The sequence below is a fragment of the Fundulus heteroclitus genome, chromosome 1 (genome assembly GCF_011125445.2).
Source record: "Fundulus heteroclitus isolate FHET01 chromosome 1, MU-UCD_Fhet_4.1, whole genome shotgun sequence".
Taxonomy (NCBI): Eukaryota; Metazoa; Chordata; class Actinopteri; order Cyprinodontiformes; family Fundulidae; genus Fundulus; species Fundulus heteroclitus.
Window position 1 is genome coordinate 17,096,232 of NC_046361.1, and position 20,172 is coordinate 17,116,403.

At 41.6% G+C, this 20,172-nt stretch overlaps 1 protein-coding gene across 10 annotated transcripts in view; it reads right to left on the reverse strand.

The window, feature by feature from the left end:
• The window catches only part of casz1 (castor zinc finger 1), a 123,289-nt gene that overhangs the window by 35,820 nt on the left and 67,297 nt on the right, over positions 1–20,172 (reverse strand). For 9 of the 10 annotated variants that reach the window (XM_021321985.2, XM_012873470.3, XM_036136548.1 and 6 more), the window contains exons 2-3: positions 7,423–7,983; positions 112–1,012 (exon numbers count right to left, since the gene is read on the reverse strand). In XM_021321985.2, coding sequence (XP_021177660.2) covers positions 112–1,012; positions 7,423–7,939 — 1,418 coding nt within the window. In that variant the 5' untranslated portion in view covers positions 7,940–7,983. Of the gene's footprint in view, positions 1–111; positions 1,013–7,422; positions 7,984–10,813; positions 10,838–20,172 lie in introns of those variants that run through there. The other variant, XM_021321984.2, reaches the window with a different exon arrangement.

Sequence of the window (20,172 nt, forward strand, 5' to 3'; positions counted from 1 at the left end):
GGGCTAAGTCTGATTATAAATTCAATCACCTGTATCAAATTGTGAAATAGTGAGAACTTTTTTGGTTTGATTTTGAATAAAAGACAAAGAAATGCCAATGAAAACACTTACTTCACTGAGGACACGGTTCCTGTGGTTATCGAGTCAGTCTTCGAAAAGCTGGACTTTATATAATCAGCTGCGTTGAAGTTTATCTGTCCTGCCTGGTCCATGGTGAGCCCTGGGGCAATGCTCGCACCAGGTGCACCCACAGCGGGGACCCCAGGAGCTCCAGGGTTTCCTGGTGCCGTACTCAAGACGTTAGGGATCAGAGAGGTTTCTGGATTTCCTGGTATCAGCTTCTGAATTGTTCGGATGTCATACTTGGAAGGACGACCCACTTTACCAGTCTTAAAGGCGATAGCGCCACCCATATCTGGGTTGCCCTCTCCAGGTTTGAACAGATGCAGAAACTTGACGTTCTCCAAGTCGTACTTGGATGGTCGTTTGTAAGCGTTGCCGTTCTGCTGCTGCAAGCTCTCGCCCATCTTTAGCTTCTGAATGAAAAAGTCATATTTGGAGGCTCGGGAGGCCATGTTCTGCACATGGGAGGAATTGGGTGGCTGAGAATTAACCAACGGAGGTGCTACCGACTGTTTGTGGTCCAGGCTGGAAGGGTAGATCTGCCCCTCAGCCCCCGGTAGGCCCCCGGAACTATGAATCATTGCAGCGCTCTTGTCTTGGGCCAGTTTAGAGTTGAGGTCATCCGGTTTGGGTGGGGAAGCGTGCATGGGCCAAGGGAGGGTTTCACCAGCTTTTAGCTTGCGGATGTACTCTTCGTACTTGGAGAAGCGAGGGCTGCGCGAGTCCTCCGCATTGCTGAGGGACGAGGGATCTGAGGTAGCAGCTTTGAGGCTGTCAAAGCTGATCTTCTTGGGCACCTCATCCCTTACCTGATGGTCATCATAACCAAACATTCCAAGAAACTTATTCATGGTGTTGACAGCATAGTCTCGCAGGGCTGAAGCTTCTCCTGTGCAAAGAAAATAAAAACCTGTCACATATTGGGTTCGATATGCTAAAATTGTTTAAGCTTTACTATCATGCCCCTGTATGGTTAGCTACAAATAAATTAGTATGCCACAATGATGAATGTGTTGTTAACCAAATAGGTTAAGTAAACAAATTCACCAAAATGCTCTCTTATTTAATTAATTTATGTCTGTTGTTGTCATAAACTCTAGCAAATCTAACAAGAGGATATGTTTGCCTGCAGTGCATGCCGAACTATCGGTAAATTTTAATTTATAAGGCCCTTCCTGTTTTAAAGGCTGTATCAACATGTATTTGTCTTACTTGAATGGTGTTCTCAAGTCTTTCCCATTTTGAAGATAGGTTAGGACAAATGGGCTCCTGTGACACATCAAATGTATACCCCATGGAAACACAAGGTCATGGAGAACTTTAGTTCCTAAAGATTTTGATCAACTGATTAGTCTAACATTGTGCTGATCCAGTAAAAGCTTCATTTATTTAAAGGATATTTACACATCTTTACTAGAACCATGTGGAGTGCTCTGTATGTAAAGACTTTTTTTTTTTTTACAAACGATATACGAGTAAAACACTAACGAGTTAAGAATATTTTATGTATTAATGTTCTAGAAACTAAGAAACACCTTTAGCGTTGATTACTGTGTCACCTTCAAAAGTGCAAAGAACAAACTTTTTGTTCATTTATGGACTAAAACATAATTTTACTTAAGGACTCCATTAAATTGGACAACTTCCCCAAGGACACAGGCAGAATACAGTCAATGTATAGTTTAATTGCATTATGTGGAGATTAATTCTGCCTCATTAAGCGCGACCCAGGTTAGAGTAAGTGGTCAGAAAGTGGCGGAAAGGAAAGGATGATTTGGCCCTGAAAGCGGATCAATCTCTGCATGAAGAAGAGGAGCTTGCGTGAAGAGGAAATGGTGCAGAGAAAAAAGGCAGTAGGAGAGAAACGAAAAGAGTACAGAGAAAAAAAAGAGGTATAATCGGGAGCAGCAGGGTAGCCTTGTTGTGTTTGCAGATCTGACTCATTTCCAGAAGTCTCCTCTTGAGTAACTCTGCACATTAGGCAGGATCTGAGAACAGATGATCATTTCAGCAGTGCTACGTTCGACCTCCTTTACTCGCTCACTGACTTGGCACAGTCACAGGGACATGGTCCAAAGTCCTTTTAAAAAAATTTGTTTCACTGCTCCTTTCATCCCCAGAGCACACATGGGCTGGCAGGAGGTAGTACCGCCCACCATCCGAGGTAATTAATACGCAAATATTTCTGTTCTTGTCTCACATTTCTCAGTTATTGCTAAATCAGTCCCTGGGCCCTGCTCTTCACAACCCCTGCGCAGCATGTAAAATAATCCCCAAATTTCCACTCGCCACGGCTGGGGCTGTTTCTCTATTCTATGGGTCGGTATGAAATAGGATCTTGTGGATCGAAGCGCCATGAAATTTTTAGGAGAAATAGATCAGATATTTGAGAGGAAATACCTCCATGTTGGCCACAGATCAGTTTGTCAAATCTATCGTGTTTTCACATGTACTAAAACCACACTGACACTGTGTAAATACAATTGTTTGCTGTGCAGTTTAATACTGGTTCTCACAGTTCCATTTTTCTTTAACCAATATTGATGGAATTAAACATATTTTGGTATAGATTTGAAGAAGTCAATATGCAAAGGAAACATATTTGAATTATCATGGTTGGATATTATTGGTTTATATTTATAAGGGCATCTCAAGTCACATCATATCCATCCATCTATCCATACAGTGTATCATATTGCTCCAAAGTTAGGGCAGTCAAGCCCACAGATCTAGGAGTCTGAAAATAAAACTAATTTGCTAATACTTAAAAAACAGAGTGTCTTACTATGTATTCACAATGTAATACTTTTTTTAATTCTCATTTTTTGTGTGCAAAGACACTGTTGTTATTTTATGTGACAGATCTTCACAAAGTAGTGCATAATTGTGAAGTGGAAAGAGACAAATATTTAGTTCTTAGATTTTCTTGGCAACTTTGGCATGAAAAATGTGGCTCGCATTTGCATTCATCTGCCTTTACTCTGATAATCCTACATAAGATCCAGTCAAACTAATTTATTTTTAGAAGTCACATAATTACAAAAGATAATTCACTTTTGTCTAATTTAATCTCAGCATTAAAACAGCTGTCGTGAAGGAGGCTTAAACACATAATTCGCATGTTGGTGGTGGCAGCATCATGCTTGGGGGGATGGTTCTCTTCATTGAGGACAAGGAAGCTGGTCAGAATTAATATGAAGAAACTAAATACAGGGCAGTCATGGAAGAAGACATGTAAAAAGACTGAAAAAGACCTAAAACTGCTGTGCAGGTTCCTCTGGTACCCCTAAATAAAGTCCAATTCAACCAGATCATTGACAAAGGTGTGGAAAGGTTTTAAGCTGGGTTATGGTTATATAATAATATCTCAAGCTATCAACATCTCTCAGACACTTTATTTAGGGATATCAGAGCGAAGGGGGTCACAACAAGTTCACGGCTTCACGCCATACCTTTTTTTTCTATTTCCATTTATAAAATTCTAATTGTGAATTACTATGACCACACTTCAAAATTATGCACCGGTTAGTGTTGGTCTGTCCCATAAAATAATAATAAATAGTTAAACGTTTGTGGTCTTTTCATGACAACATGTTAAAAAGAAGTTAAAAAGGAATGTTTTTTTCAAACAGAATTGCTAAATATAATTTTAGTCAGTTGTAAATATAATTTTTACTTTATTATATTAAAAAGAATTAGCTTCTTCTTGCTATATTCATGCCGCGTTCCGTTTATATATTCGACAAACGTTTTTTTTTTCCTTCTCTTCTCATCCCTTTTGCAGAGAAATTAGCTGGATCGCGTGATGTACTATCACTGAAAGGCAAATGACTGAACTGGAAGGGATTATTACTGGGACCGACAGGAGATAACCTTTCTAAAACGGCATGTAAACGAGTCGTCTACTCAACTGCCATCTACCTCTTAATAATGTCATGTGATGCCAGGTGGGAAACTCTACATTGTGTGTGGGGATCAGGGCCCAGCTTGGCCCCTTTTGGCTTAGGAGAAATTAATGAATAAATAACTTAATAATTTTCTTTTTCTTCTGCTTTAAGCCATTTGACATTTCCATCTGCACTCTCTACGGTGGAAAGCTACAAGCAAGCGGCTCCTAATCTCAACACTTCAGGATCCAAAACGCGACACAGGCCTGCCTTGTCTACATTTGAGGCAATTAGGCCCCATTTTCCCCTCACAGATATGATAACAGATGGGCATTATATGTCCATTTGTTGCCCAAAAATGGTCATCGGCGTGTGGCACAGCCTCAGCGTCCACGGCACCAAGAGGCAGAAGGTGTCGCTGAAGATAAAGACAGAAGCCGGCGGCTATAAATGGACTAATCTGAAGAGCGTCCCTGTAGACATTTGGTTAAAATGTTTGGCTTCAAAAAGCTGTACCGGCTTCATCAACTGATTTATTTTTTATTTTTTTTAAATCCTGAGGCAATTTTAATGTAGTTTTAAAAAAGCTATTTGTGCTCATATCAGTGAATTAGTTTGAGTGTGCACTTTTTAAACAGACAGCGGCTGAGCTAATAAAGAGTTGCAATGAATAAATGACGTTATGTACATTTGTTTGATGTAATTTGTCACACAAAAAAAAAAAAAAGAAAAAAAAAAAGAAATGTGCGGGGCTTAAAACTTCCACACTGTTTGCTCAGTTAATTAACAGGCAGTAAATAGAGGGAGGGGGCTTTGAAATAGCTTGAAATGAATAATAACCTTTTAGGGTGAACCCAGAATTGCAAATGGAAGTCATGGTCAAGCCTGTTTGATCCATCGCTCTGAGCATCTCTATCATTTGTTTCATAGTTTTTAATTCATTGTTGTTTTTTTTCCCATTGACTGGCTTAAGAGGGCTCTAATGCGACATCTAAATTATCTAGGAAAAGTATTCTGGGGTTTTGCACTGATAGGAAATCCGTGCGATGCCTCGATGTGAGGAGTTAAATGTTTTGAAGGTCGCAGTTTCTCTCATTGATCTTGCAATGTTTGTTAATTACATTGTCACTGATGTTGTGAGAGATAATTAAGCCACTATGTTTATATGCATAATTATGTGCACTCCACATCAGCCTTTGAAAGACAGCGGCGAGAAAGGGAAAGAGAGAGTCGGAGAGAGGGAAAGAAAGGGGGGAGAGGGGAAGAAAAATGCTTTAATTGTGAGCTGAGCAGAAACATGGAAGTATAGATGCCCTAGTTACAATCAACAAAGAGCAACTCACGAAAGAAAAGAAAAAAAAAAAACAACAACAACACTCTAAAGATGAGATTTGCGACTGAGGCGGGGTGCTCTTTCCCTGCTGCCTTCAAACGTTTGGCTTTTTTTTTTTTTTGTGAGCTTTAAAGAAGGGAGCCGGCAGAGAGAGAAAGGTGTAAGCCTGACTCACAATAGTTCAACATATTTACAGACGAGGCCCTTTTAAGGCCGTGAAATAAACAAAATGACTAATTAAAACCACAACGCATTTTTTTTTTCTTCTTTAGCCTCTGAAATGAAGCCTGCGCTGTTTTCTCAGAAGCCCCTGCCCCCGATTCTAACTGTGGCCAGAGCGGCTGCTGAACTTTCTGTGAGAAAACGCGCACAACAAAAAAAAAAGAAGAAAATAGAGACGATGACAAAAAAAGGGAGTGCGTGTGACGAGACTCTGAGGCACACACTTAAACCTAGATAGAAGCCCGAAAAACTGCTGAACCGAGGCGAGGGAGCGCGACACAAAACTTTTTTTTTTTTTTTTTTGCACCACAACAACCGGTTTCACCTGCAAATTGCTGTTTTTTTTTTTTTTCTCTCTTTCTCCTCTCTATGTGAAACTGGCTTCATCTATTCTTATAACAAAGCTGAGTGTGTCGGTTTGTTTGTGCGTTTTCACCTTTTTACAGCTCTGCGTTAACTTCTGCGACACAAGGCCACTCTCTCTTAACGAGTTGCAAGGGTCACAAAGTGTGCAACGTCGTACGCGGCACTTTTCCAAAAGGCAGTTGGTGCCGTTAACCCTTCTCTGCCAATTTTATCTGTCTGATAATCAGTGAGTAATACCGATGGAACATCGTGTCACAACTAAACAGGGGCTATTTTGAGTCATTTACAACAAGGGCTCGCTGTATTAAGGAATCTATAAAAAAAAAAATCTGGCGAGGCGAAAACTAAAAAGGCCACTATGGTATAACTTCAGCATTACTGACTTTATTTGACAGCTGATCGCTGGGATTTAACAGCTGCGGAAAAGAAGCATGTACCTCCATGTAAGAGAGGAGCTCTAGGCAGTGGCTAAGTTTAGTGAGCTTAGGGGGAAAAAAATCAAAGACTCAGTGTGTAATCCTGGGTGTAATATGAAGCTTAGTCGGGCCCTGCCATGTGCTCTTGGCCCTCAGCTGCCGGGGGAATGTTTGAAGGCCCGGCCTTATCAGCCTTCCCCATTTTATGAACTATATGGTTTTTTTTTAATGCAGTAAACCTCAAACAAGTTGCTATTTTCCCCCCTTGGTCTGCCTGCTGAAGCTGCCTTTAGAGTAATAATGTCACTGACTATTCATACTGTAACTCTAGAGTCTCTCTTTCTAATAATGGGCCCACTTGAGCTTATGTGGACGTGTGGCAATGTCACCCTTTCCTTTCCTCTGTCAAAGCTTTTGTCCGTTAATACTATGGAGCGCAAACCACCGTAGAGTGAAGATAAAGTTAGTTACAGATCTATTAAAATACTGACCATAAAATCACGGGAGGGGGGGGGGCTTAACGAGATCATGTGGCATAAGATCTTGCGATGTTTCTTGCTAAAAGGAAGTCTGTCTTCCAAAGTGTTTATCAAATTCAAAATTTAGTTGAAAAATACAATCAATACAAAATACAATTCCAAATTTAAGTCAAAACTGAACTGTTGCCCTGTTGTGTTGACGAGGTCAGGTTGGGTGAAAACATACAGTTAAATAAGTGTTAAAAAAACTACCTCTACTATTAAATTGCTTATTTGGCACCATTTTTAGCACTTGGTTAAAGGAATATAGCAATGACGGTGCTACAAACAGGAGACGAATGTTTTTAAGACGTTGTGAGAATACTATGAATGGCTAACCCTTCGGCGCAAGCTACAATAAAACTGAAATCTGTTGTGAAACTTCCTAATGCTTTTTCATTTGTATAATCCCCTTAAATATCCCCATAGATTTTTTGAAATTTTCCAAAATTTTCTAAAAAATTTTGTTTTTATAACTCGTCTCATACTTAAGGACGTCTCATGATCTGGATGCATCGCTACCTCCCGACAAATCACAGGTCACCAGTTAAACATACCTGGAGATGCGAAACTTGCTTGGCGACTCTGGACCTCGCTCGGCTGCATGTAGCTCTTGTTGTTTGGAGGCCTCTCTTCGGTTTCTTTGTCATCGTGGTAACTGCCATCCTGGGAGCCCGCCGTGGCCTCAGGCTCCTCGCCGTTGTCCTCTTCGTCACTGCAGCCTTTAGGCTGTACCATGTAGACGCCATCGGGAGGGCCGTCTTCGTCATTGCTGACTCGAAGTTCGTGCTCCTGCTCCTCGTCGGGAGCCGCCGGCTCGTCCCCGTACTCGCCGTTCACCCATTTCTCTATGGCCTCGCGTCTCTTCTGGTCCTCCTCGAGGCTCTGGCTGAGGCTTAGGCTTTCTGGGAAGTTGGTCTCGTTGTCATCGTAGTAGGAGCTGCCACGCTCGCTGTTCTCTGCTACGCTCTGATCTCCCTCTGCGTTCTGGGAGCTGCTGTCAAACACCACTTGGCGGCTGAGCTTGGCACAGATAGCGTTGAGTTTTAGGCCACCTTTCCTTTTGGCGGCCATCTTGGGTTTTCCTGAGGTCGTGTCAGTGCATAAACTCCTCTCAGCTGTTGGGAAAAAAAGACAGAGAGAGAAATGGAAATTTAAAACACAGTTATCATCATGAGCGGCAGGTCTTCTTTAAGGGCTAAGGTCGTGGGATGGGGAAAACGTGGCAAAAGAAACTGATCTGATCATTCTGATCGTTTCCCCCAATATTAACTGACAACAACAGCAAAAGACTGGAAGTGCGCGAACATATTCTTGGTCACATTTCAATGCAGTGGAAAAATAGACAACAACAGCACAAGCAGCCTAAACCACAGGGAGATAGGTATCAGACCCCCTACCGTACTACAAGCAGCTTGTACACGGCTACATAATCCTCCACATGACAGTGCTATATAGACACTGTGAAACGTTATCTTCACTCTCACCTCGAGAGGCTGTGGACATGACACTGAGTTTGGGGGGGGGGGGGCTGCACAGCGTTTAAGCTGTCAAGATCGAAGAGCAAAAAAAAACGCTAAGCGCTTTTGGACATTTGGTGAAATATAGACTGCACCCAGAGAGCCTACTGGGAAGGGAATAATATATAAGACAGATTCCAACAAAACCTTATTGTTGTTGTGGGGGTTTTTTTTATATATGTTTATTTAACCACAATCTATGTATCCTAACAAGTCCTGCATTTTTCTCCCCGGGGGGAGCCTCACTGAACAATAGCACATGACAGAGTGTGCTTTGGGGCAGGAATGGGTAGCATTATTTCAATCCAAGTGGGGCTATCTTTATAACATGTCCTCTGATGAGGGAGGAACAGCTGCCTGTGACATTCCATATCCAGAGCTGCCTTTTTAGGGCAGAAACTGCACTCTGTTACCTTTCGCTTCCTTCACAGGACCACCAAAGTTCACCTTCTGAAGGAATTTTTGCAATAATTAAAACTTGTATATTATTCAGAAAGCAGGAAGATTGTTATGGTGATATATGGAAAATTATGAGCAGAGCAGAATTACTTGGGATTAACCCAAATCTGTGCGCTGTTTTACGCTGAGTAAAGAATAATGCCTTGTAATGATTTTCAGAAATCTGAATTTTTTTTTTCACATTTTGTCACGCTTTAACCAGGAGGATCATCGTTCTACAGAGTGGTGACCCAGGTTTTCTTCCAGGGTTGAAGCTAGCTCTAATTTAGCTCCGTCTATAAACTCTAAACAACTTTCCTGTGTCTGTTACAATAAGGATCCCCACGCCATGATGCTGCCGCCACCATGTTTCACCATGGGGATGGCAGTTTCAGTGCAGTACAATTTTCCTTCAAGGCTTTTACATGTGGGGGAAAAGTTACATTTTAGTCTCCTCTGGCCAGAGCTGTTTCTTGACTCTCTCACATGGCTCGTAACAAACTCTAAAGAGAAATTCTTATAACTGAAGATGCTGTTTGTTCATTAATGGTATCTAACAAAGTTTTGGGCCCCTCAAAGGGAGATTATGAGACCCCAAGTGCTATTTACGTGATTTATAAGGCATTTGCAAATTGTTTTATTTAGGGATAGCAGATTAAAAGGGGATTAATGGAAATAAATAAAATTGTAGATACGCATTTTAGATGTTTTGTAGAAAAAAAGTTTTATTCTGCACTAGTTTTTGTTCACATATAATCCTGATAAATACCTTGGACTTTGTGATGGCAACCTGACAAAATTTGAAAAAGTTTAAGGGGTACAAAGACTTTTGCAAGACTGTCTGGCGATCGTCCTTGATGCTGATGCTATATTTTGGACACATTATTTTTAAGATAATCGCAACGCTGATTTAAACGCGTGTCATTTCAAGAAAGAAAAATGTGCCATATATGAGGTAACAAAGTTCCCCCTTAAAGACCCAATCCACTTTCTCTATCAGTGAGTATGAGCTTCTTCATTTTCCCCTCAGCCATAAAGCCAGGCATAATCATGTGTGAGACCCCATCGGCATTATGTAAATCACATTGGAGCAACATAAAATCCTGTTTTCATTTTCTTTTCGCAAAGCTGTGGAATCATTAAAGGATATGCAATTTGAAGCAGTTTACTGATCACCCCCGTCGCCAGACAATGAACCCCGCGCTACCCACACATGCTTTCTCAGTTACTGTATTTACACTGCGGGCTTCCTCTCTGAAACAATGACTCTCAGGAGTTACGCAGTTTTCAGGGCCCCGTATATCAGAGACACATTACCGAGCAGTTTGGTGTTAAGACAATTGCAGGTGAAGGGAGGGGAGGGGTGAAAGGGGTCAGCGTTTTAAAACACAATAAACCTGAAAAAGGATCAGCTGCAAAAACTATTAGGAAGTGGAAGACATAAATTTCAAAAAATGTATTTTTTTTCCAGAAATACACTCCAGAGGAAGGTTAAGGTCATTTGGGTGTTGCCTTGGAAGTAATTTTTTTCTTTATATTGTGCTTTAACTACCGACTTCCTTTGTTCAGCAATCTCAGGCTCCTTGTGGGAAATGACCCCTAAACAGGCGCTTCTTTCCATGTGTCCCTATTTCTGTGAGGCTTTCTGTTTACAAAAAAAAAAAAAAAAAAAGAAGCAATGAGTGGATTACAAGCACCTGTTGACCATGAAACCGGCCTAACAAAGTGAATATTGCAGATGTGTTTCCTTTTTAAACCTGCAAAATAATTTCAATCAAATTCAATGCTTTGTGTGCGCTACCTCTATGAAAAACATGCCCCAGATTAGTGCTTCATAAAATCTGACTGAACTATTTTTTGTTCTTTTGGTTTCTTTCCACTGCACCCCCATTGCTTACAGTAAGGATTGCTATGGAAACTCTAAGCTGTTTACCTCAAGTCATTTGTGTGCATGATAGCGTACAATGAGATAAAATCTGCAGGGACCTACATGAAAGAACAACTTTTCCCCCTGGGACCAGATCCTCCCACCTCTCTCCAAGAGTCCAGTAAGCATTCTGCCTTATTAATGAATATCAGAAAGAAAAACAACACTGTCACACGCATTGGACATTATTTACACTCTGTTTTAGCCCGGTGTGCTAATTGTCAAGGAGGAGACACCTCAGTAAGCACTGGGAGTTGGAAAAAAAACACACACACAGGCAGGTTATAACACAACAGCTGAAACTAATTTTTCCAGCTGCTTATGTTACCGTTGACATTATTTTTACTGGAAACAGAGCAGGACCACAAAGAAGAGCAGCCGTGCGGTGTCTGTAAAAGGCCAAAACACGAGGAAAAAGTCAACTTAGGTATTTTTGAATCATTCTGCATGACGTCATGGTCCTTTTTTTTATGTATATTTGGTCGTAAATACGATCATAAGAGCTGCTTCTTCTCAGCTTGCGACATTCAGGCCTGTGTACTGTGAACTTTCTGTTGCAGAGCTCTCCAAGCCCCACAGGTATGTTTGGGTTTTGATGCAGAGTGTTTGTTCGTGTGCCAGAATATCGTGCTCAGTTGAAATCCTAGTAACGCTGTTGCACTGGCATTTCTAGTGCAGTGTAATCAAGTTGAATACGGATAAAGGGCCACAAAGTAAAGAGTACAGTGATTTCCAAAAGTATTCACACCCATATATTTTTTTTGAAGGGGTGTTACAACTACAACTTCCATGATTTTACGATGTAGACTAACACAATATACAGCATGAACATTGAGTGGACAGAAAAAAAGAAATAGTTTTCAAAATTTTTCTACAAGAAAACATCTGAAAACCTGCAGCATGCATTTTTTCGAAACCAGCCCCCCCGCCCCCACCCCCCCCGATGCTGATACCCCAAAATAAAATCCCAAAGAACCAATTAAATTCAGAGGTTACCAAATTAGTTAAAAGACTCCATCCACACTGTAAAACATGGTAATAGTAGCATCATGTTGTGGGGTTGCTTTTTTTCCCTACTGGTCAGAATTAATGCGTTGAATGCAGATCAATATTGGAAGGAAATCTGTTAGAGGCAGAAGTTCACCTTACAGTAGTGAAACAATCCTAAAGCCAGGAGAACAATGGAAGGGTTCAGATCAATTCAATTCAGTTTATTTATATGGAGTCAATTTACAACACATGTTGTCTCAAGGCACTTTACGGAAGAAAAAAAAAAGTAAATTTTATTACAAGTCAAGTACATCCATTCCAATTGATCCTAGTTGTCAGACAACACAGTTAAGTTCAGTTTATTATTCAGATTGGTTAAAAAGTTTTCCATCCTAGGAAATTCAGCAGATTGCATCAAGTCACTGACTTGCAGCAGTGGAAAGATAAACTCCCCTATACAGGAAGAAACCGCCAGCAGAACCAGGTTGAGTGTGAACGCCGAGCTGCCACAAGTGACTAGGGTTCGGAAAAGACACACTTAAATGAACACAGAAGCACTGATTTAGCAGTACTTTCTGTGTAGCTCCTTAACAGACTGGTGAAGTTTTAAAGCCTTTATTTATGTTAATTGTGATTGTTTTTCCAGCTAATAAAAACACATCATTTAAGATTAGAATATTGCATTTGACCAATAAAAAAATTAATATTTCTCATGTAGAAATAAGTATGGTAAGTACAAGTAAATAAAGTATGGATAATATCTGCTTAGAGGTTGTTGTTTATCTAAAGGTACTTTTAATCTGACAAACAAGCCTCTTAGAAATGCATAATCTAGTTTATTAAATATGATTCTATATAGTAAAGAGAAGTGGCCCAACCACTGAACCCTGTGGTATGCCACAAGTAACCCCGGAGTATGAAGAACATCTATTATTTAACATGAACAAACTGGAATCTGAACAATATTTTTAATACTTTCTCTGTGCTATGACGAGGTCTGAAACCTGACCGAAGCTCGTCAAAGAGGTCATTACTGTGTAAATGCTCGCACAGCTGATTAGCAACTATTTTGGCTAATCGTGGCGTTTCAGACACTGTTCAATGTAATATAGATTTTACACAAATACATTTTGCCCCTATACTGGGCTTGTGTGGACCGCCTTGTCGTTGTTCCACACAAACATATCCTTTCTCTCTGCTGCGTTTGTTATTTTCGCCCTGCTCTTCTTCATTCTTCTTCCTTTACCTGTGGCAGCATTACCGCGCCACTCACTGGTGTGGCATAGGTAGTACAATGCCTAATACGGTGCGGTTTCATTTTTATGCTCAAACCTTTCGGTGCCGATACGGTATTCAGCTTCATGTGGATGTAGCCTTAGGGGGTTGACCACAAATGCAAGTTACACCTTTGGTCCATCATGTAAGGTCTCAATAAAATACATAGGATATTGTGGCTGTAACGTGACAAAACGTCAATACTTTTCCAAGTCACTGCAATTGTTGCAGCTTTAGCAACACTTTACATCCAAATCACTTTGGAACGCAATCAACATGTGGAACGTTGCATGAAAAATTGAACAACCTGATTTTGTTGTTCATTCAGGGAACGAGGATGCCCCACAAACAGACCAACTCCCTGCAGAGTTTCAGTTGGCATGAAGCGAACACACAGGGGGGTCTGTATATATGAGAGGTAGATATTGCCTGTTTAAACCGAAGCTTATCTCTTCAACTAATCAAACACAGATACAGGCCCTGTTGTAGATTCCTGCTGAGTTCCAACATGACTGACACGGGGACAACCCAACCACCCCCCCTCTGCAATATCTTAAGTTAATTAATATAAACAAGGTCTGGGAGATGTCTGTTTAGCTCAGGATTATTTTACAATATGCAACCAAGAGATGAAGTAGCTTTAAAAAAGAAAAAGCCTAGTTATAACTTTATGAACCTTCAGCAGATTAATCGACAAGGCTCCCAGTGTGTAGCTCAGTGAACCTTTCATGTCCCTGTCTCTCAAGGGAGATGCATGTGTGACAGAGTGTGTGTGTGTGTGCTCGTCTGTGTATTTCAGGAAAATCACAGGCAAACACACACAGACATGCTTGCAAAATTACAATATTTTTATTTTTGTAAATTCACGGCTCATGAGAGGAGAATGTTTCCGTCTTCTCTCGCCTTCCGGAAGCTGTGAGCAGCCGCGAGCAAGTCAAGCGGAAAGCTACTGATGGACAACCACCCCGGCTGCACCCAGACCCCGGCATCTGGCCCCTCTCTCGTTTTTTATTACAGAAGAATAACAATAAGCATGTTGCCGACCCCGCCGTGAGATTTTGCCACAGTTCTCTAACAGTCGGCGCAGCGGATGCGGAGAAATTTCCATTTTTCTGCATGCATATTTAATTGAGTTTTGTCCCAGTGGTGCGGAAATGATTTGTTTTTTGCTCTCTGTTCACTTGACTCCTCTTCGGAGTCGCTAACCCTGATTAAGACGTTCCCGTTAATTTCCCAGCGCACACCTTTTTTTTGTGCATTAATGGTTCTGATCGTCTAATTAAAACTTCTCAGCTCGGCTGCTGATCACCGCTCATTGTGCCTCTGACCTGAAGTTTTAATTGCCGCATCAGAAGCGATAATAATAATTTTGAGGTTCTGATGATTAAAAACAATGCCATTGCCAACTAGTTGATAGATGGGGGTTCGGGGGGGGTGTCGTGCATCTGAGGGAAAGTTTATGAAGAGAGGGGAATGGAAAATGGGACTTTTATGGTGGCTTTTCCATTGCGGGGAGACTGATGTATGTGAATTGGAATTGCAGAGCATACGGGAATTTCTAAGCCCTCGTGTCCCACAGAGTGTTCCTGAACCGACAGATTTAGCAGGGAGTGAGAATTAGCTTTTCCCCGCCTCAAATCTAAAGCTGCCCCTGACTGATCCACTTTGGAGCTCTACCCACTTAGCAGGTTTTCCAGGTACACGGTAATGCGAGAATGTATTAGCCCTCCCTTGCATTTGTTGTGTTTTTGCTGTTTTCTCACATGTACATGTTTCAGATCATCAAACTAAATTTTATATCAAAGGAGACACGAGAAAATACAAAACACTGTTGGACAAGCATTGAACAAGGCATCCAAACACACTTGCCCTATTGGTGAAAATGTCTGGTTATAAAATATCTGGTTATTCCACTTTTGGCTGCTGTTTGAGATACCTAAGATAAAATGTTTTCATATAAATGTAGACGAATTTCAACTCTTTACATAATTGTTTTTGATGTAGCCACATTGGAGGGCCTTTTCAAGCTCATGTCAGAGCTTCTCAATCTGATTTATACTTCCAGACTTCAACTAGGCCACCTTTTTTTAGCCGCTAAGATGCGGACTTGCTGGTGTGCTTCAGGTCCTTGCCCTGCTTCAAAAAGCAAAGGGCGTTTCAGCTGAAGGTCAAAAATGATGGCCGGTCGTTCGCATTCAGGATTTTCTGGGAGACGGCAGAGTTCATGATCCCATCAGTTCCTGAAGCAGCAAAGATGCCCTAGACCACCACTCTCCCACCACCATGTTTAACCAGAGGTACGCCATTCTCTTTCTGAAAGGCTGTTTTAATTTTACCCCAGATATGAAGGGAGGCAGAAGTTTTTTAAAAGCCTTGTCTCTTTGTTCACTTTTTGTCATTCTCCCAGAGGTGTTGGGGATATACAGCACACTTTATGGCAAACGTGCAACGGGCCTTGGTGCTCCGTCTCATCATCCTTGTTGAATTTCTCTAGATTGGGATGTGATGTGTTGATATTTTAAACATTTTTTTACCTTTTGTTAATTCACAATATGACAAAAGGGGAAAACAAAGGGGGGAAATGAAATAATCATTTAAAAATTGCTTTTTCATTCACTCAGATTATATTTGTCTGATATTTAAAAAAGTATTTGTTGATATGAAACATTTAAGTATTACAAAAAAAGCAAATACTCGTACTTTTTCACAGTGCTGTATAGAAGAGCGAGTAAAAGAGAGAGAGAGAGAGAAAAGGAGAACAAGAGAAAAACCGATAAAGGGGCATAAAAGATGACGACAGTCTGCTTATTTTCATAAAAAGATAGTGGCACGGGAGGTAAAATACAAGAGACACATTGTTCATAAAGAGACTGAAAGGGGGAAAAAGGAACCTAGGCTGACTGTTGTCTGTGTCATAAAACATGCTGTTGATGAGATTATATGATACGTGGATTACTGTCAAAACAGAAGAAGTGAGCTGGTTAGGTTATTTGTTAAAACGGTACTTTCACACTGTACACAAATTGCGCCGATGATAGGAAATGATTCAGGCATGAAAGAGAGGCCTTGCACCCAGGAAACTGCCACCAGCACATTTTGTTCTTTTCTTTTTTAACTCCCTGTATTTCTATTGGATCTGTTGGGTTTTAGCACAAGATCAATGCTTGGCTTTAAAACCTCCACACACACACACACACACACACACACACACACACACACACACACACACACACACACACACACACACACACACACACACACACGCAACGATTCATCCTGTAACCCCCTCTATGTCCCACACATCTCTTTTATTATTAATCAGTTGCTTGCACATCTGCCTGCTTGTTTTTTTTTTTTTTTTTTCCTCTCTCCCATCAATAAAACACTTATTGCTTTTAGATCAGAATGTGACCTTGCGCGATCTCTGCAGTTTTTCTGACCTTGAAGGACCCGTTTGGACTGTTTCCCTCCAGCTCGGCTCGCAGGTTGTTATCAAACTCGGGAGGCCCTCAGCCATGTGCCACGCTGCCGTCACGCCAGCGCAAAAACAACAAACACGGCACTGCAGGACAAAGGCAGAAACAAAGGGCCGCGTTGACGCGCTGGCCGACTACACAGGACAATAGGCCGAGGAAAACAATGTGTATTTCGAGCGCAGATGGAGGAGGAAAGACACTGAACTTGAGGGCAATCAGGCAGGAAAGTTAAGATCTGAGGACAAATCCGCCCTCTGGCTTAATCACAAACAGGGTAATTATGGTTTTTCCAGAGCAGAGGACAAGCAATCTAAAATGGTTAAAGGGGAGTTAAAAAAACACTCTGACATGAGTGACAAGACTCATCCTGACAGCGGCGCACCAAAACAGCCAACTTTTATTCAGTTTGCTGCTCAGGGTAATTCGCCGAACGCTTCGCGAACTTGTTAAAATTGTACATCAAATCTGGACTCCCAGCTGGCACCAGATGATGACTTAATTTGCGAGCGTGGCAGCAGGAGGGTAGAACTTTGCTTTTTGAAAAAACACACACACAAACACACACACAAGCGCGCAATCCCCATGCCCTCCGCAGGGCCGAAACAGGGGAAATCTATTCTCGCCGCTTTGTTTTGAGACGTGCGTTCGGTTTCATGACACCAGGAGTGCTATTTGATAAGCCAACCGGCACGGTAAATGAGCAGACGACCCCCGTGTCCCTCCCCCACGGCTGGCATGAGAGCAAGGCAGCGTATAGTACAGCGGAGAGAGGGCTCGGCGGTGCACCTCTCGAGGGCCCTTGAGCTAATATCTGTACAGATTAACTGCTTCAGTTGTATTTTGGTCACGGGGATCTCTCTTCGCCTTAGTGGCTTGTTGGGAGGGAGGAGGGGAGATGTGTGCTCATATAGAGTCAGTTAGATGGCTTTTTTTTTTTTTTTCCCTGTAGTGCGGAAAATGGGCCCTGTTTACCCAGGAGGTCAGGAAGGCGGCTGTGTGTCATTGCGTGTTATTATTATTATTATTATTTTCGGGTGTTTAATTCATCGGATTCCAGAACTTCCACAGCCGAAGGAGCCAACTTCAACCGTCCCGCGCGCGCATAGTCAGAGCGTCAATCCTCCAGGGTAAACTCAGCACACGCTGCTCCATTAGTTATCAATTAAGACTGGAAGTCTCCACCTGGCTTACACACACAGATGAAGCCGGCGTATGCACATGGCATCTCCCTCATCAGGAAGTTAGGCCAGGCCGGAGAGCAGGGGAGGGCGGGTGGTCGGGGGGGGGGGCGCTCTGCGTGTCCGCACGGGTGGCACTCTTGTCCATGAGGTTAACCTTGATATGAGGCCCTGTCAGGCCTGATAATGTCAATCAATGACAAGCCCTCACAGATAACCCCTAATGTGAAGCCTAAAAAGCAAAGCTGTTTAGATCTTTAGACATGCCCTCTTTCAACAGCATATGAATTGAATTACAGGGAAATGAGCTGTGGCATTTCTTTAATAAGACTCTTAAGACATTTTGACAGCATATAAGGCCCTGTGCTGTTGAGAAAAAAAAAAAGAAAACCCAAATAAAAGCACTGCTGACAAAGCCTCCTCGCTACGAGAGGTGTTGTGATGAGCAGATTTGAGTTGCTCCTGAGTGGAGGGGGGGGGAAAAGGGAAGTAGGGAAAAGGAAAACGGGGAGGGAGTGGATATTTCTTCTTCTTTTTTTTTCCCTTCAACTACTGGAGACTTCTTAATTGATTTCCAAGGTTATGTTTCAAATTTGTTTTTCAGACACAAGGGCCATGAGAATGAAAGTGCACCTTAAAGGGATAGTTCAAAATATTTGAAGTGAGGGTCCGTTCAAAAGGTTGTGAGAAGCTAATAGCTTACCTGCGGTGGACAACTCTAACGACTCCAGTCCTAAGATAGTCATAGCAGCTTATGCAAACGCCTTTTTTATTAACTTTTAATGTTGTCACTTTTGCATTGAACGGTTCTTTACACAGAGGCTGACGATTACATTCATTTGACATGAAAGCAGGAGGTGGTGCTCCACCAATAATCTCCCCGTGCGAAACAAGCTCTGAAAGGAGAACACGTGAGGTGTCTCTGGTCAGACCAAATAGCTAATACAAAAAGTAAGGCAGTGTAAACATCAATTAAATAGCATTCACTTAAAACTTTTATTAAGTTTTTTTTTCAAGATTCTTTTATGAGAGACACATGATCGAAAATATTCGTAAATGTTTCACACAGAGACATAACTGGTGGCACAACACCTCCAAGCTCAATTTCCCATCTAGTTGATCATTCTACGAAAATAACCTTTCCAATACAAACCTGGCAATAATCTCAAGATTCATAAAAAGTGAAATCTCAGTCAGGTTTAAGAGACAAGAGTTGTTTTAAAGACAGCTGAAGTCTGCTTTGGTCTTGCCCCCTCCGGGACTAGATGTTAGCTCCAAGCGTCTGGGCGTTTAACAGAACCTCACAATCAAAATCCTGTCACCTTTTTTTTTTTATTTAATTTCAATTTTTTAACCAATAAATCTTGTGGATCGGAGTTGTTTTACCACACCAAAGGTCTGCTTTCCCTCTTGGACTAGTTGTTAGTTTCAGTCTCCGGGACCAACTAACCCTCGGTTATAAACACCAAATCGAAAAAGGATGGCAAATCACATTTTTTTTTACTTAAACTATTTATTTATTTTTAAACCACTTTTACTTTGAATCAGACAGTTACCCTGTTTGTCTCACAGAACGTATTTCTCACAGGAAGATCATTGGTGGCACTCTGCCCCCTAATTTGATTTTTCTATGGAAATAATCATCAACTTCTGTGCCGAAAAACCGCCCAAAGCAAAGTGACCGACAGTTTCAAGATTCTCAGACTAGTGTTCACGAAACTAATTTAGATTTCAACTCAAAGAAGACGCAGAAAGCGTTAGCTACTTGGGGCAAAAAATATTATCCGCTTGTAACTGTTTTACAGAACCCTGCTTTAAAAAAACTACACTTTCCTTTTACTGTTTGTCTTTTGTATTTTTTTTCCTTCGCTAACTTGATTAAAATCAGTCCAGTCTGTCATGCTTGCAGACTGACCTCCCCTTCCCCATGCTGTTTCCCTAGTTTTTTTTTTCTCCTTGAAAAGAAAGAAGGAGGCGACATTAACCCCCATAACCCCCCCCCCCCCCCCCCCCTCGAAAAAAGAAAGCACGTATTTCCAGACAGGATGCCTGCGCTGACAACATCGATCCCTGGCTACCATTAAAACATTTGCTCTGCCTCACAAGACTTTCCTCTTTTGGACTTTACTTGCAAGAGAATGAATCAAAGGTGCCTGTTAAAAACGTCAGCCCGAGCAGCTTCGCCGACTCTCTGCTCCACGACGTCTCCCTTTTATGCGGCGCTATTAAATTTTTGATCAAAATACGCTGTTTACGTGGCTATGAGGGGAAGTGAAGAGACTGAGTCTTCCTGCTCGTGGGATTTAGATTTTGTAAACCCTGTGGCTGTGGCTCGTTTTCGCTACAACTTTGGTTTTGCGATGTGCTGCTTTTTTCTGACAGGCAGGATGGAAGTGACAACAACATTTTGTTATCACACAAGGCATTTTCAAGAGTCCTCGAAGTGTCTGTGTGGTTGTGGAAATGTGGGTAGCTGCGCATTCCACTGTAAACATATACTGTA